Raw genomic sequence first — 16,541 nt, 5'->3', positions numbered from 1 at the left:
TGGGTTCGTGCTCCAGGATTGTTGCCGTAGTCGTAGGAACTTCTGTTGTTTCTGTACAGGCATAGCAGCTGGCTGTCTGGTGTTAGGTTGGCTGAAAGGCTCGTTGCTTCTTTCTACTGTATCTTTGTCTCCTTTTAATTTTTCTGCTTTGTTTTACTTCTCTTTATTAGTCTCCTTTTTTGTCTGTGCCCTCTAGTCAATTACAAAAAAATCCATAATTAAAAATAAATTAGATAAAAATAAATAAATCACCAAGAGGAGCTTTATACCCATAAAGCTAAAAAAAAATTTTGTTAATTGCAACACAGCAGCCAGGCCATCATTCTGCTGCTACCATGCTGGACAGGACAAGTAAAATAAATAAATAAAATAAAATGCATCATGTTTATTTATTATTAAGGCTGCTGGTCTCTGCCTCCCAGCCCTAGCCTACCTCTACAGATGAGTGGTGGGCGGTGTGGTTTGGTGAGACGACACTGCAGCAGATGGTTAAAGATGTGGGAAGATCACTGAGAACAGCTTCCCGTCCATTAAAGAAACCTTTAAAACCAGTTTCTGCAGGTGAAAATTGGCCAGTATGTGTCGTTTTTTTCTTTATTACTTTGGGAGAGTGCAATCATCCGTTCCACCAAACAAAACAATGAAGACCAACAGATTCTCCAGGGGATTTGACCATCCCACGTTTAGCTTTGTTGCTCATTCCACAGAAACAAGGTGGTTTATCAGGATTTCCAATGAGGTATGATACACCAGTCGGTATTAATAAAGAAAAATAATCAGCCAAATACAAGTTTCCTTAACTTTCTGTGACAAGTTCATAATGCTTTAGTGTTACTCTTTATACATGTTACTTATTTCTCCATTAGAGTTTTGTTACAAATAACTTCACTTTGAGGATTAATAACGTACTCTGACTGTAACTGACTGCAACTCCCAAGTCAGCACGTCTTGGTGCATTTTGGCACAATTTTGATAAACATTAGCTCAAGAAATTCAATTTTCAGTAAAAAAAAAACCAAAACAAAACAAAACAAAAAAAAGCAAAACAAACAAAAAACCACAGACTGTAATCCTGTAACCGTTAACAGTTAAAAAAAAAACAAATCTGTCCTATTAGCCTTTTATCAAGTCTGTCGTTTTTATGGACCTTTTCTTTTTAAAAACCAAACTAGCATAAAAAGACTAAATATCTTAATGCTATTTATTTTTTGCCAAATGCATAACCTTTGTTGTCTTCATATTAAGCATCAACAGTTTATAATGAACAAAAATGCACTAAAACTTATTTGTCAGAATACTTTAGTGCTGCACATACGTAACACAATGCTTGATCTTTCAAATGAACAACAAATAACTTATTAAAAAATACTAGTTTATAGCATTGGAAGAAAAAGATGATACAACCCAAGCACGCGGCTCCAGGTGTTAGACTGACGGGACATTATCAGGTCATTCAGGAAGAACAGACGGTAACTTTAACAAAGGAAAACAGCTTGTCTCATAGTGGACTGATAGATTTACACTCATCTGCTAACATGTGCCCTCTGTATCCACAACTTTGTGAATTCCAGGTGTGATAAAATAGCTTCTTGCATGTTATCTCAGTGGCTTATTGCTCTGTACTGTCCATGATTGCAACACATGCTGTTACGTCCCAGAGCTGCTGGCTTAATCTCATTTATTAATAATTCGTTACACAACTGATTTACAAAACTGCTTCAGTTGGTAAAAATACAAGCGTGGCTGTTTTGTGGGCTCTGGACCCTTGTGCCTCAGACTCAGGGTAAAACATGAGGAGCAGCCATTATTAAAAGACAAACAGCGCCCTCCTGTGGCTTCATGGAGAATGTCTGTGTGGTCCACAGTTTGTCCTTAACTGGCCCAGAATGACAGATGAGTTGGTAAAAGCAGGACCAGCACCAAGCAGCTGTTCACGTCTTTAAAGGAAAGCAGCCATTTCTTCTCACCACTGCATGTGTGGGGGCTGTGTGTGGCTCTGACTCCGATCTTTGTACTCTGTGTGCAGCAGCTTGATGGCCTGTGGTGAGTCCTGACCCTGCAGCCAGTCTTCATACAGAGTTTTCAGGACGGGGTTAAGCTCTGGTAGTCGAACTGGCAGGCTGCTGTAGATCTCCTCCATCTGCTGGACCAGAGCTTTATCTACCTGACCTCCAGCCTCACTCTCCGCCTGACCTCGGCCACTCAAGCACCCTGAGGGGAGACATGGAACAAAGCAAAGGATAAGCATTGCTTCTGCTAGTAACTTAAACCCTTAAACCTGACAGGCCAGTCGAAGAGCCGAACAAATGACAAGCATAATCACCTACTATAAAAATGATTAAACAAGACACCTGTGGTGATTTTCAGCTGTTGCTCAAAGATTAGACCCTTATGTTCACAAGACAAGACAGAAAGTGTATTTTAGTGTGAGCATTAGGACTTATTTTTTATCGTTTTTGGGGGGATATGAGACATTTAAGGTATCGGACAAGAAATACATTAATATTAGATTCAGATATACTTTATTTGTCCCACGCACAACTTTACATGGTATGTAAGGAGAAATAAAAAAAAATCTAAAAAAAGAAAGTCAGTTCTGACTTTTTCTGTTAATAATAGTCCGAAGACCACCATCATTCCCTCGTCCTATAAATCCTCCTCCATGCTGTTTGTTGTGTTTTCCGGTTGTTACTATGCTTCTTCGTTTATTTTAAGCTGGTTGTTGCTATAGTTCTTCTTCTACGTTTTTGTCAGATGACGTTTGGTCACGTGAGATGTCTGGCTCGGAGGACTAGATTATAGATAAGTCGGGGGCCAACATCGTTATGTGTGTGTTGCTCTGTGATTAGATTATCAGAGCCACCACACACAAAACGATCAAAACTGTTTAATGTCTGATTTTTTATCTTCATGTGTGAGGTCTCGACCAGATAAAAAAAAAAAATCTTATAAGATTAAAACAAATCCTTATGTGTGTACCAGGCTTTAGTAGGTGAACGGGCTGTGGGACAAACTCCTGTTCATCCTCTCAGTCTTTGACCCCACACAAGATGCTCTCAGTGGTGCAGGTGTAAAAGTTCCTAACCACCTCTGAGGAAGTGCAGACGCTGTCTGGCCTTCTTTACAATTGTATTGACAGCTGAGGTAAGGACTGACTCTGTGATGGTCACTGTCATGCTACTACAATGGCTGGTTCAAAGTAGCAACCCTGCAAGGTGAAGATACCCTCACGCAGCTTGTGCCCAGTTATGACTTGTTTTATACACAATCCAGCTGTGGCAGTTTTTTTTATTGTCTTATGACAGGAAAGACACAACTTACTCAAATGATACCAAAACATTTAATAAACTACAATACTTCCCTTCCCCGTAATGGCAAGACACTTTTAGCCAGGAAAGTGAGTGTTAAGGAGTTACCTCCAGGGCAGGACAGAACCTCCACCAGCTGGTAGGGAACACGGCCTTTTCTCATCCGATGCACCAGGGTCTGGATGTTCCTGAAACCATAGATGGCAGCAAACTGCAGCAGCACTTCCCCGTCTCGCTCCAAGGTCACTTCCTGGAAATCCCGATTCCTGTGAGAGCACCAGCGTCAGACAAAAGGGTAAATATTTGATGTCCAACTTTAGAGATAAAAGGACATAATACTGCTGAACTTAACGTCAGGAATTCACAACCAGAACTAAAGACTACAAAGTCATCCAGAGTCCATCTCTAACCTGAGGGTTTTATATGTGATCTCCTGGACATCCAGACCAAAGAGCTCTTTAGCAGCATGTTTGAACACATGTTCCAGGAAGCCTTCGGAGCCCCGGCCATCGTGCCTCACCAGCACCACGTCTCCAGCTTCTCCCAGCCTGCACCCACAACAAATCACCGTTCATGTGCAGTTCAGATTAAACTCACCAAGATCTTATCAAACCTTCCACATAGCACCGATATCCACTTTCATTACCAACATTCAAAAAAACCATTATGATCCAACTGTTTGATCTCAGGTTGGACAGGAACTCACACTTGGTCCAGTGGAACTGAGTCCAGCTCCTCCACGGACACCTTCCTCCGCTCCATCAGGTAATAGATCTCCTCTGAAACAGACATTTTGTAACTGCATCAGCTCATCATTATCAGCTACTTGATTTCACAATCCTGATGGAAAGAAGGAAGCAAAATAAGATTTTTATAAGAGCAGGAGATTCTCTCCCTGCATGGCTGAGACCACGTTGCTGTGATCATCTGTACTCTGAAAACTGGGCAACATGTGATGTTTGGGTTTACCACACGACCTTTTCAGGGCAAAGAGACACTACTTTCTGTAGAAAGAAGACAGGATTATTTAATTACAAACTAATTTGGGACAGAAATTTAAAATCAAACCAAATTAATCTACTAAAGAAAATGTGTTTATTGCTTTTTTTTATGTATTGCAAATTTGAAGCAGCTTCTAGTCTGTATTAAAAAGTATTACTTTTATTATACTTAATTAATTTATATGTATTTTTATATAATGTACTTATTTTATATATTTTATTTGTTATTATCTAATACATAATTGTAGTTTATTCCAGTCTCTTTTTTTTTTAACTTGTTTCACTATTTTTTTTGTTTTTACATAACTGTAAATAAACTTAGCCATTAAGGGGTTAAATTTGGTCACATCCAACATCCATAACAATGGATATTATATGAAACGTATCTGCTGCATGGAGGGAACATAGAGCCATGCTGACCTCTTCTTCTGTGCTCATGTCAGCTTAATAAAACATCCTTTTGGTCCCTGCAACTGCTTTGTGTTGATGAACATGCAGGACTGGTCTGAACTTCTATAAAGAAACATTTTGTGGTGGCCAGACAGTTTCTCTGCGATCCTCATCATCATTAAGACATTTCCTCTTCATCCCTGGCCAGATGGGTGGGAGGTGTGGGCTGGGTGGCTCCATGAAGCAGTGCTTAATGTCTGTGTGGAACTGCTTCTAGATTCTTCTCTGCCGATGGTCCAACTATTCAATCTTGAGTCTTTTCAACTGAGGTGAGGCTGTGTACTTCCATCTTCCACCACCCAGATCAGGGCAGGCGGGGGTCCACACCACAGCCGTAATGATAGTGTAGTGGCATTTTGCTGGATGATGAGTCTGATCTCCTTCAGACTGAGGGCTGAGGCACATTTTTCCTTCATAAAATTCAACAGATTTTTGTCCAGTTGCTAAATTTCTAGGAGAATGAGCTCCGTCTTTAAAAACTTGGTACCAAAAACTTGTTAGAGTCCAGCCCTTTCAGTGTCTGAAGGAATTTAATCATCTTGATGGCTACGGTTTTTATATCAAGAATCCTTATGAACATGGCAACCTGTTCAAAGGATTCCTTCCCCAGGACTGCCCCTGGAAGATGGTGGATCCAGATGAGAGAGCTTCCTGGGATCAATGAGTGAGACTTTGTAGGCCAAATGAAGGACATAGCTGCAGCCATCTTGAGATGAAGAGGTCCAGCTCAGGACTGGAGGTTTTGGTTTTGTGAATACTGATCCGTTATGTTTCCACAGCCAACTGAGCTCTTACCTGGCAGGTGGCATTTAGGCTGGATAGTGATAGATGCGTCAGCACAGTCACACTGAAAGCAACAATTCTTTCGACCAATCAACAGACTGTGTGTTAAGTTCCACCCTTCATTGTTGGATCAGTAAGATTGGGACCCCAACGGAAGGGCCCCACGGAGAGTCTGATACCCTTCTAATTTTTCCCTGTGGATATGCAAACAAATGTCCATGTTTATGTGTTATCCAGGGAAAAAGTGTGAAAAAAAGGTGTATTTATCTTACTTGATGTGAGGACACAGTCGACGTCCCTGGTCTCTATCAGACTGTTGTAAAACTCCTCCTTGACAGCCTCCAGTTTCTTATCAAAGCAGGGAGCTACAACCATGTGGTAGACTTTCTCCGGACTCTGCTTCTGTTGGGACAGAAAGACAAGAAAAAAGTAAAATAACGCAGTTTCTGTGCTGAACAGAACAAAAAGAACAGAACATTTGCTTTATTACGTAGTCAAGTCTTCCTTTTTATCTGGACAGAATGAGTTGCTCTGTTGGAGAACTGATCAGAAAGTAAAATGTTTCCTTTGTTTTTGGTCTCAGATTCAGTATCTGCCTCAGATTTCCACTGCGGAGCTGTTAGTCATGATCTGAAATTAAGCATCTGACTAGCTTAGCTGCAGCTCAAAACAAGTGCAGATAAACTCTCAGCTCAAAGTGAACTTTTACTGGTTCTGGATGAGCCGGCTTCACAAGCAAAGCTTCACCTGCAGCCCAACAACAGATTTGATTAGACGTCACCGCGTGACGTCTTGTCAGAGGAACGCAGCATCACAGTCACACATCAGGAAATAAAACGAGTTTCTTTTTTCTACATATTGCTGCTTCATACAGAAAAAAATACATATGATCTTCAGGTCCATGGGGAGCCTTTTCCACACATTGATTCGGGCAAGAGAAAATAAAAAAAAAATCAATAACTTAAAGACGGAAGCTGCAGACTCCATCTGCTCGTCTTGGTTATTGAATTGTTTTTTTTTTTTTTTATAACTGCAGCAGTAATGGAAGCAACACACAGAAACACCAGATCCCTCCACCTCCTGCAGACCCAAACCTTGTTATTGTCCACTTTCTGATGTAAATCTGAGACCTTTAAAATGTCCTTTCCTGCAAAGTCTCATCCTGCTATTCACAGTTCCGTTTCCAGACTTTGTTCCTCTTCTCCTAATTCTACCACGTCGTACTTCATGGCCCTTTATTCACAGTCAACATCCATCCTGGTCCATTGAAACATAACAGTTATATGTTCATTGGCATCCCAACACGCATCTGGGGTAAAAATTGTGATCAGACCTCAGTTATCATTGTGTGTGGTTTTCATTTGAAACATATTTCTGACTTGCTGCTACACTCCATGTTTACTTTCATTTTACATTAAAGTTTCAGCTCTGAGCAACAAAACAAAATACGAGCACCCCCTTAAATATTTGAAGCAAAAGGAAACCAGAACCAACAGCAGGAGCGCGACGCTGCTTCACTTAATGTCACTGCAGAGATTTTATAAGATGATTGGGAAGTTTGTTGCAAATCCAATGGTTTTAGATGCTACTTTTTACAGAATGTTTACTCTCCCACGAGTGTCCTGGGAACACATTTTAAATGTACCAACACTCGTATTTAATGCAGTCCAACTATTGCCAGACTGGACACCTTTCCCCCCGGCTCCAGGTCAATTTTGTTGCATTTAAATGTGGATTTTTCTTGTAAACGACTGGCATAATGTAAGGTCTGCACAGTTTAAAGACAGCAGAACTGACGCTGGGCTCAGCCATATTGACGTCACCTTCAGAGCACTCTGGGTACAATCACTGCATCTTTTTCTTCTAATTGTGGGACTAATACGTCCCAGCTCTACAGGGCTTTGTCACAACTTCTTTACCTTCATATGTCCAGGTTTGACACTCTGGTAGTGTTTAACTAACAAGCCTAGCTGCCTCTAGAAACACACTGTTCAAACTCAAGGAATCCCATATTCCCTTTCACCTCTAAAACCACAACCCACAAGGTTTAAACTAGACTGTATTTGTCACCACAGGATTTAAAATCAACCACACCTGAAATCTCAGGTGTAAATAACTCTGATGGTGACACTATTTACAGCTTTATTGTTCAGTTGCTCCACATTACTAAACTTTTACTAGAAAAAAACTAATTTAAACCTAATAAGGCTAAACAATTAATCGTTTTTAAATCAAAATTACAATTTAAAACATTATAATTAGCAAATCACAAAAGAGCAGAATGAATTTTAATGTTACAGAGCGCCTGATCCGGGTTTCACACCTGGTCAGTTGTACTTTCCGTCGTCTTTCTTGTGCCTCAGTTATTTAAACTATGGTGATCATCCTCTTTAGGAGTTAATGTCCAAATTTGAACTAAAAATGATTGTCCAAGCTTATATTTCTTCTTTATTGTAACAGCCTTTGTATTTGTTTAACAAATCAGCCTTAAATCACCTTCAGACAGCAAAAATGCTGCAATAAGACTTTACTGCTACCAACAGAAGGTCACATCCCCCGTTTTAGCTTCTCTGCTTTGGTGTCTGTAAATTTCATTTTAAAATCTTAGTTTTAACCTTCAGAGCCAACATGGTGAAGCCCCCCCAGGATATCTCCTGAAACCAGCTGAAATCACACCCCTCTTCCCTGCTCCTAGGTCATCAGGTCAGAGGCTGCTGCTGACCCCACATCCTCCACTTACAACTGGTGGTGATCAGGCTTTTCACGCCTTTAAAAAGGCAGCTGAAAACATTTTTATACAGACAAGCCTTTTACTACCTTGGGGATTCTTCATTTCTGTTGTTGTTGTGACTTATTTTATGTTTATTTGTTGTGAAGTACTTGTGATTAGTCTCTGTAACCATTAAGTCTTGAAGTTATTTTGGAGTGCAGCTTCTCTTAATAGCACAGTGTGAACCTGACTGTTCAATAAGCTTAAACAGGTACTAATACAAATAAATAAACAGAAATTTGAATTTCCCCTCATATGTCGTATTCGGGGAAGGCTGGCAGCAGGAAATGACAGCAGAGAAAGACACATCTGGAAAACATTCACGGTATTTCTGTAGATGTAAGCCATGATTTGACACAATTTAAAGTGGTTGATAGATGACATTGTCAACAAAGTTGCACAAGATATTTAGTGCAACCTAATCCATTGGTTTAACATGTTTGTGTGGTATTAGTCTCATCAGCTTATTATGTGTCAAAGTTACGGACTTTTAGGGGACTTTTTCTTTAAAGGAGAGAAGTCTGTTATTCCCCTCTAATCGCTCTGTTTGTTGTGGACAAATCAAACCAGATAAAAGGATAAGCACGAAGCCCAGCTCCTCTCTCTACCAAGGCTGCTTCTGAGAAAACTGACTCTGCTCTTAGTTTTGGAAATCTGAAAAAACTCCGTTTGAAATGTGGCTAAAGGAATCAGGAAATGTACTGTAAATACATGCTGTAGTAGAGAAAATCAGACACACACAATTCCAAATAGACTGAGATTCTTTAGAAAGTCTGACAACCATTTACAACTCTCATGGAAAAGCGATTTTCTGGAGTTGTTACTGTGAGAAAATGTGCTGCTTTTCTGTTTCTATTGTTATGCATTTTGGTGTAAAATCAATAAACATGGAGAAAATGTATATTTTCATCTGTCTCCAGTCACCTCTGCTTCGTTTCACACACTTTATGCCCTGTCTAATCTCCCACTTTCACAGGCCTGTTTGTACGAAACATCAACAAAGAATTAACTAACCAGCTGATAAAGCCATAAATGTCACACATCTCATGTGCTCAAGGGGCCCTAAGGCACCACAACCCATCTAAACATGCTTGACTGAACTGTGGCCAGAAAGGATCTCTGCTCACCTGCTGTTTGGAGAAATAGTCTTTGACCAGGCAGCCCATGATCAGCTGAGGGGATCTGGCTGTGCAAATATGAGGAGTGACCAGACTGCCCAGAACACGTTCTGAGTATCGAATCCAACCTACACGCACAAAACGGCAATACAGTTTAAATCAAAGCTGCTACACGTTCCCTGTAAAACAATAAACATGTACTTCAATCGATAATAATTAGCAATAAATAGAATAAGTAGGTACAGAAAGTGGATGGATGGATTTTGACAGATTCCTGACAATTCTACCTCTCTGGGAGTTCCCATGAGTCATTCATGGCTATCTGCAGCTCTGTAATCTTTAAGTCTGTGTATGTGTTTAAATTTTATGTTAGTAAAGCTCCCTGGTCCTATCTCTGATAAAGGGTGTGGTGTCAGAAGAGCTGTCTATCTCCCCTCACCAGCTATCCACTGCTATTTGCATGCCTAAAACAAGCTCTGTTGCCCCTTTTTCAGCTCAGAGCATGCTAAATTAAACAAGTGTGCAATATGGAGTCCAAGGAGCAGGAGGAAGAGGGTAAAAATAGGTAAATACTGAAGCAGAGGTCAGTGTGAAAGGTGGTGCATTAAATGAGAAGCAAAAAAGAAGAGGAAAATATGTCAGAGGTTTACCTGGGCAGGAGGAGGTGAACATAGGCAAAGCGTGAGAGTCATGGTGCCTCCTGCGATACCTCTGAATAAACTCCTTCTGGCTCTCTAAGATGCTGAAGCTTGCTGCTAGCGTGGTGTCAAACACAAACTGGACTCCTGCAGGGGAAGAGAAAAGGACCGAGACACGATGAGAAAAAAACAGAAGATAATACATCATCTCCAACAGACATCAATTAGTGGACAACAATGTCCATGAAGAATCTTTAGAGGTTTTAGAAAGTTTATTTTTCCCGAGTTCGTCAGTAGCAAAGTAAGTCTCGAGTCAGACTAAGGAGTGAAGGAGAGCAAGTCCATTCTCATTAAATAAAGCCAACAATATTTAGGAAAAGATGCTATCACCAACGCGTATCTCACATAAAAGCTTCACTAAGCTCACCCAGGCTCTTGAGGAATCCGCAGAGCTTGTGGGCTGCTTCAGTGACATCTAGACCAAACTTGGCGGCAAAGAAAGGCAGAGACTGCGGACACACCGAGGCCACCAGCACCCTGTGCTTCGACACGTCACACTTCTGACAGGGACAGAGAAACAACATGGAAACCGTAAGCTGTCGCTGAAAGCTCAACCATACTGTAATCTGGCTTTCTCCGGTTTCTGTGTACCTTATTGAGCGCCAGAACCCGCTCCAGTTCCTCCAGGTTCTGCTGAGAGAGCTTCAGGCTCTCCTCCTCAGAAAGACAGCCATCACAGGAGAGGCATGCACTCAGCAACAACTGGGATCCTTCATTTGACTTGGGGGGGAAGAAATGGCATGTCAAACTTCGCCTGCATCTGCTGCTTAACACAACTCTTTAATGATACAAATAACTCAGGGTTACTTTTGTCGGACTTTAGGAAGCTTTTTCTTGTGTAAAATAGGTGAAATGTCCTGTTGATAAACAACTTGATGAGGACTGTCTTTGAGTACAACTGATCAATAACAACATTGCTTAGTAAGAAGACACTACCTGTCCATTGACTTCCTCTCTCTCTAGGATAGAGTTGGCACCTTCTTCGCCCTGTCTCTTGTTGCACTGTGTGGATGATCATAAATTCATTTCACGTCAACAATAAAAACACTCAAACTCAGCATGTCTTGTTAAGAGATTAGATCTGGAGCAGTACCTGTTTGGTGCAGTTCTCACACTTCTCCTTGCGTTTTGCTTTGCTGACCTCTGACATTTTCTTTGGAAGCTACCTTGAAACAGAAGAGACAGAGGAGATGGAGAAAACCAGCACCATGAGCTTCCTTGAGTAGATCACTTCCTTACAGCATGTTCCCTGTAAACGGTGGCATGATGGCTGTGCGTGCAGTGTGCTGCTGAGTGCTGTTTTTGTCAACTCCACCCTCCTCTCAAGTGTCCTCCACCGTCCTATCACAAGCGGCTGGTTTATCATAAACACAACAGCCTACTAATGATGGGAAACTGGCAACAAACATAAATGTGTATCCCGTCATTATATTTAATAGCTCGCGTTAATTATATATACAGCAGCAACCAAAACAGTCATATTAAGAGGGGAAAAGAGACAAGTATGGGGTTAATACTATTATGGCCAACTATAAGTGAAGTAATAATCATCTAGTTGTACAAACATCCACAAAGTGTTAGACAAAATAACTACCACTCCTTTAATTTAAGCTAACGTTAACTGCATTTTTAAAAACAAGCTAATACGATACAGGCCTTTCACGTCCTTTCTTATGGCATTTTAAACACTACAGGTCTAAAATATTAAATTGTGTGTAGTTTAATCAGCGTGTAAAAGTGTTAATAGTACAAGGTTGAATTTTGAGGTAACTCACCGGACGGTTGCTACTTCTCCACTCTCTCGGACAAAGACATGGAAAACTGCAGAGGACAGCCAGAGGAGCCGCCACCACCACAGCTATATTAAAAAAAACAGAGCAGACTGCCGCACTGATACAGTTCAGTAGGTAAACTCTACGCTTACTCAGCACTTCTTTCACTTTCAGTTCAAGGCGTCTGTGGACGGTATCATCGCCACTGCCGGTTTGTGCCTCAGTGGTTAGTTCATAAGGTGTAATTTGCCGATTTCAAAGCCGAAAGGACTTCAAAGTCCACGCCATTCGTGTCTATGCACATCAAACTCCATTGTATCAACCTCGGCACGACCCGGGCGCATGCGCATATTAACAAACAGGCTGCTTCCGGAAGCATTGAATTTTTCTTTTCTTTTCTTCTTTTCTTCTTTTTTTTCAGGGGAAATAATATATTCTTTACTGCAGAAAAATAACAAACCAAAGTATTTCAGTGATTTAAAAAGTTTGTATTTACACCGTCGGTTTTTTTTTTAAAAAGGTAAGACGAACAAGATAAAAAAAAAAGATTGATGCCATTCTATTGAAAAACCATACTGTCATAAAAATAGCTACCGTTATAGAAAGAAAAAACGCTCAGAAAACACGACACGCAAACACATCCGTTTTTAGCCAGCAACCGTATTTTACGTTTTTACTTTGAAGGCAACCGGAAGTTATCTCGTCCAATCAGAGTTGAAGGGCCCAGGAAGGAAACGTCTCCCATTCAGGACAGTTGGTTCAGTTGTTGCAATCACATGAAGACTTCCCTATATCTCAGTGCGCGCGTTTCCTGGTGCAAAGACTCTTAAAGTAAATATTCAAGGCAAACAGAAAAAGAAGATTTTAAGGTAAGCTTTAGAAAATCTGAACTTACTGACCTCTTATCCAGCTCTCCTGTGACAAACGTGAGTGTGTGGTCTCTCTGTCTGAATATGAGATCAACCATCATCATAATGAACCGATCCAACCAAATGATCATCCAAATCTTGAAAATGGATTTATTGAGGGAAAACTGTAACTTAATTTCTTATCTTTAATAACATCAAGCCACAGTTTACAAGTTTGCTTGTGTACTGCTTAAAGGATGGATAAATTGTAAACTAATTATGTCGAATACACTGATCAAAATTGACAATATTTTCGATAATTTCTGCTTTCATAGGCAAGGCAAGGCAAATTTATTTGTATAGCACATTTCATGTACAAGACAATTCAAAGTGCTTTACATAAAACATTTCAGCAGGGAGCAGAAAGCAATAATAATAATAATAATAAAAAGATTAAAAGAAATGCAACTAATGAAATAAAACAGATAAAATGCAAGAAATAAAATTTCAGTGTGGGGAAAGAAAATAAAATAATAAATTACATTAAAATGATTAAAAGCAAGGTAAGTTAAAAAGTTTCCGTGCAGATTTCATGCATAGGTGCATGCGAAAAGAAATGTTTCTAACCAAACTAATGGAACTTTATATTGACCCAGATTTGTGATGTAATGTTTTGAATAAATTATTTCATTTACAAATTTGTAGCATTTAGGCTCAAAATATAAAAAATAAACAAACAAACAAATAAATAAAACTATTTATGGATGAATACTAACGTATCTATCTCATACTAGTCTTGATGATAATTAAATGGAATGATAGGAATTAAATAAGCTATAACTATAAATAATACTTTAGTAATCTTGTAAGGGAAACAATAATAAATTATGATGAATAAATAATGGTGTTATTAAAAGAATTAAGTATAGATATGATGATGATAAATATGTGATGTGATTGATAAAATTAAAACGCTATTCAGTGGGGACTGTTTTTGGTACATTTTTAAAGGATCCTTTCCTCAATTCTTTGTCTAACAATTTGAGTAAACCAACAAAAACAACCAAACAAGGCTGAATGAATAATAATAAAAAATTCCAAGTTTTGTATTGATATTGCTATAATAATGTTATCATATGATGATTATGAAAATGAAATATTAATACAGCCCAACTTCCTAATATTGGTAATAATTCCTAAAATGTATGTGAAAATTTGAGTGAATCAGCCCTTTAATGTGTGGTCATAAATAATTAATTTTGGCTTCATTTCAGATGGGATACATGACAGTGGAAGAGCACAGTTCCACCCTGCTCCACCTCAAAAGATCCCCGGGTATCCGTTCTTGGTCTGTTCTAGTTGGTAAGTTGTGTTTTTCAGCACGTTTTCACCCATCATGTTTTAACTCTTTCCCTTCAAATGAAACAAGACTAATTTTAATTGCAGGTATAGCATCTGTTGGGTTGGCAGCTGCATACTACAGTTCAGGTCTGCAAACTTTATTTAGCTAAGTCGTCAGTACAACCCTCGGCATTTACTTTTGCAGCAACAACCATTTTCTCTTCTTTCACTTTGCATGATTTTGGATTCCACAGACAGCTTCCTGTGGAAGCTCTTCTATGTGACAGGCTGCCTGTTTGTGGCCATGCAGAACATGGAGGAGTGGGAGGAGGCTGTATTTGACAAAACCAAGAACGAGATTGAGCTCAAGACCTTCAGCTTGTATGCATTTGTTTTGACGTTATGGAGGAAGGGACAAGAGAGGGGTCAGTAAAACGGCTAAGTGGATTAGTGTCATTGTCCATTAGTGTGGGAAGAGCTCAGAATATTAGTTTTTAATGTTTTTTTCCTCTCTGTCTCTCTCAGTTGTGTTGGATCTGACACAGCTGTGTGATGTCTGTGTCCAGGAAGAGAGGGTGCGTTACTTAGGGAGGGGTTACTTGCTAATGTTGCGGTTAGCTGCAGGATTCTCCCACCCCCTCACTCAGAGTGCCACACTGGGTGGACGAAGGTAGGTTATCTTCAGTTCTGACATGCATAAGCCATGTTTGATGATATTTTATTTGAATTAGCATGCTTAATAAAAAAAAAAGTTTTCCTAGCATTGATTTGACCCTTCTTTTACTTCTTTAAAATACTGAAATACTGAATACTGGATTACCAGTATGCAAGTTAGACTGTGTTCATATCACAAGCCACAGTCATTCTGATTTAGTGTAGATCTGATTTGACTGTTTACAGTCATAACTTTAGATATATTGCTTCTAAATTAAGAATGTGAATTCATGTTAAGGCAAATAATATACTTGCTTTTTACCTTGGGTTTGCATATTCAACCAGCTCCATTGTGAGCAAAATTGTTCACATACTTGCTTGTGTACTATGCTTGGATAGGAGGATTTCACTAAGGAGTTCATTAGGGAGCTGAGACTTGGTATAATTGCAGAATTTGTAGTGTGTAAACAAAACAATAAACATAGTGACAATAGAGTAGTCAATATTTGGCTAATTTGAAGATCATGGCAGAAAGAAAACAACATAGCGGTATCGTCGATGGTATGCCTTACACTGCCCCTAGTGGTTACTTTTATATTACAACTTGCAAACCTGTTAGTTTCTGAGAAAGTGCACAAATAACTCTTCAGACTCAAAATACACATGGCAGCGATGATAATCACACATAGGAATATTAAAAAGCAAGTATATTTTTTAGTCTAAAAGGGGATAAATGCACACTAGAAACCTATTAGCTTGTGTTATTTTTGTCATCAAGACCAGTCAGGATATTAGAAAAACAAGCAATTCTGAAATTGAAGTTGGCACAGTAAATTTGTGGATGACATTTAATCCTAAAGAATAATAAACTTATGTCCAGCTCTAGGAAAAGATTGAGGACAAGGAAAGCTAGTTAGCTAGCTTTTGTTGTTTTAGCTAGCTAATGCTAGCAGTGCTGTGTTAGTCCTTAGCCCATAGATGCAACAAAATGAATACTGACATTAATTTCCTGTAATTTGCATTTTGACTATAGTGCACATATTGTATGGGTAGAAATACCTCCACAGAAAACAAAGAAGTGAGTAGTACTTACATAAGCTAACACATGTCCCTGTTTGTGGCCCTCTAAGTGATGTGGAAGCTTTAGGTGCCCTGCTGAAGCGCTTCCTGGGGCTGGAGGAGCTGCAACAACGCAAGCTGCAGGAGTACGAGGCAGAGTATGGAGATGACGAAGAAGATTCTGTGGATAGCACTGACTCAGATGATGAAGCTGAAGAGCAGTGATGTATGTGGGGTGTAGTCTAACTCAAAATGGACTGACTTTGGGCATTATCTAAAGACACATGCTCTCAATACATTTTTTTAACTCAAGCATCTGAATAGATACTCCAGATATTCTTGCATATTTAAAATATTTGTTCTTCCATGAAACATGTTGTGGCCTTCTTTTAATGAATATTATGTCTCTTGAACTAATTACTATTTGTGAGTACACTCCAGACTTACTGTGCCTTCCTGCTGAGCTCCTAATAAGTGTTTGTGTGTGAGACAATGGAAAGTGCATTTCCCAGAGTTTTCTGGGCCACCCAGCTTAATTCCTCCTTCTTGCATGTTTATTTGTACCGAGTCTTAAACCCAGATGAATGCATGTGCAAACTGTAACCAAGCATGAAGGACTGTCTGAGCTCGATCAAGAGTAAATTATGTGTGAAATGATTTGGCTTGTTGCTGTTCTGCCTTTTTGACATTAACGTAATTTATGTGCCCCAAAGAATGAATCTCAGGTTAGTTGTGTGAG

The 16,541-nt window shown here is 39.6% G+C and overlaps 2 protein-coding genes across 3 annotated transcripts; one reads left to right on the top strand and one right to left on the bottom strand.

Annotated features, from left to right (window-relative positions):
- Positions 1 to 405: 405 nt before the first annotated feature.
- Positions 406 to 12,257, bottom strand: narf (nuclear prelamin A recognition factor). 2 transcript variants are annotated; one of them, XM_041973320.1, is made up of 12 exons: positions 11,904 to 12,257; positions 11,222 to 11,290; positions 11,065 to 11,130; positions 10,720 to 10,848; positions 10,496 to 10,628; positions 10,081 to 10,215; positions 9,440 to 9,558; positions 5,815 to 5,944; positions 4,015 to 4,087; positions 3,719 to 3,856; positions 3,417 to 3,574; positions 406 to 2,211 (listed from the first exon to the last, which is right to left on the bottom strand). In XM_041973320.1, exons 2-12 carry the CDS (start codon positions 11,276 to 11,278, stop codon positions 1,964 to 1,966), a joined length of 1,386 nt encoding a protein of 461 aa, XP_041829254.1. In that variant the 5' UTR covers positions 11,279 to 11,290; positions 11,904 to 12,257; the 3' UTR covers positions 406 to 1,963. The 2 variants fall into 2 exon arrangements, with proteins under 2 accessions (XP_041829254.1, XP_041829253.1); XM_041973319.1 differs by having other exon boundaries at positions 11,222 to 11,294; positions 11,904 to 12,256.
- A 356-nt stretch (positions 12,258 to 12,613) lies between these two features.
- On the top strand, positions 12,614 to 16,459 carry LOC121632137 (cytochrome b-245 chaperone 1 homolog). The gene is made up of 6 exons (XM_041973327.1): positions 12,614 to 12,769; positions 14,023 to 14,110; positions 14,195 to 14,236; positions 14,344 to 14,514; positions 14,615 to 14,759; positions 15,874 to 16,459. The coding sequence occupies exons 2-6, from the start codon at positions 14,023 to 14,025 to the stop codon at positions 16,025 to 16,027; spliced, it is 600 nt and encodes a 199-aa protein (XP_041829261.1). The 5' UTR covers positions 12,614 to 12,769; the 3' UTR covers positions 16,028 to 16,459.
- Positions 16,460 to 16,541: the final 82 nt, after the last annotated feature.

The sequence above is a fragment of the Melanotaenia boesemani genome, chromosome 21 (genome assembly GCF_017639745.1).
Source record: "Melanotaenia boesemani isolate fMelBoe1 chromosome 21, fMelBoe1.pri, whole genome shotgun sequence".
Classification (NCBI taxonomy): Eukaryota; Metazoa; Chordata; class Actinopteri; order Atheriniformes; family Melanotaeniidae; genus Melanotaenia; species Melanotaenia boesemani.
Note: the sequence above shows the minus strand (reverse complement) of the source record. Positions and strands in the feature narration are given on the sequence as shown.

Coding starts and splice junctions, on each gene's coding strand:
- narf (XM_041973320.1), bottom strand. CDS start 11,278: ATGTCAGAGGTCAGCAAAGCAAAACGCAAGGAGAAGTGTGAGAACTGC. Junction 9,559..10,080: donor GTTCACCTCCTCCTGCCCAG/GTAAACCTCTGA, acceptor TTGTGCGTGTAG/GTTGGATTCGATACTCAGAA. Junction 2,212..3,416: donor GGTTCTGTCCTGCCCTGGAG/GTAACTCCTTAA, acceptor GTCTCCCCTCAG/GGTGCTTGAGTGGCCGAGGT.
- LOC121632137 (XM_041973327.1), top strand. CDS start 14,023: ATGGGATACATGACAGTGGAAGAGCACAGTTCCACCCTGCTCCACCTC. Junction 14,111..14,194: donor TTCTTGGTCTGTTCTAGTTG/GTAAGTTGTGTT, acceptor TTTTAATTGCAG/GTATAGCATCTGTTGGGTTG. Junction 14,237..14,343: donor AGCTGCATACTACAGTTCAG/GTCTGCAAACTT, acceptor TGGATTCCACAG/ACAGCTTCCTGTGGAAGCTC.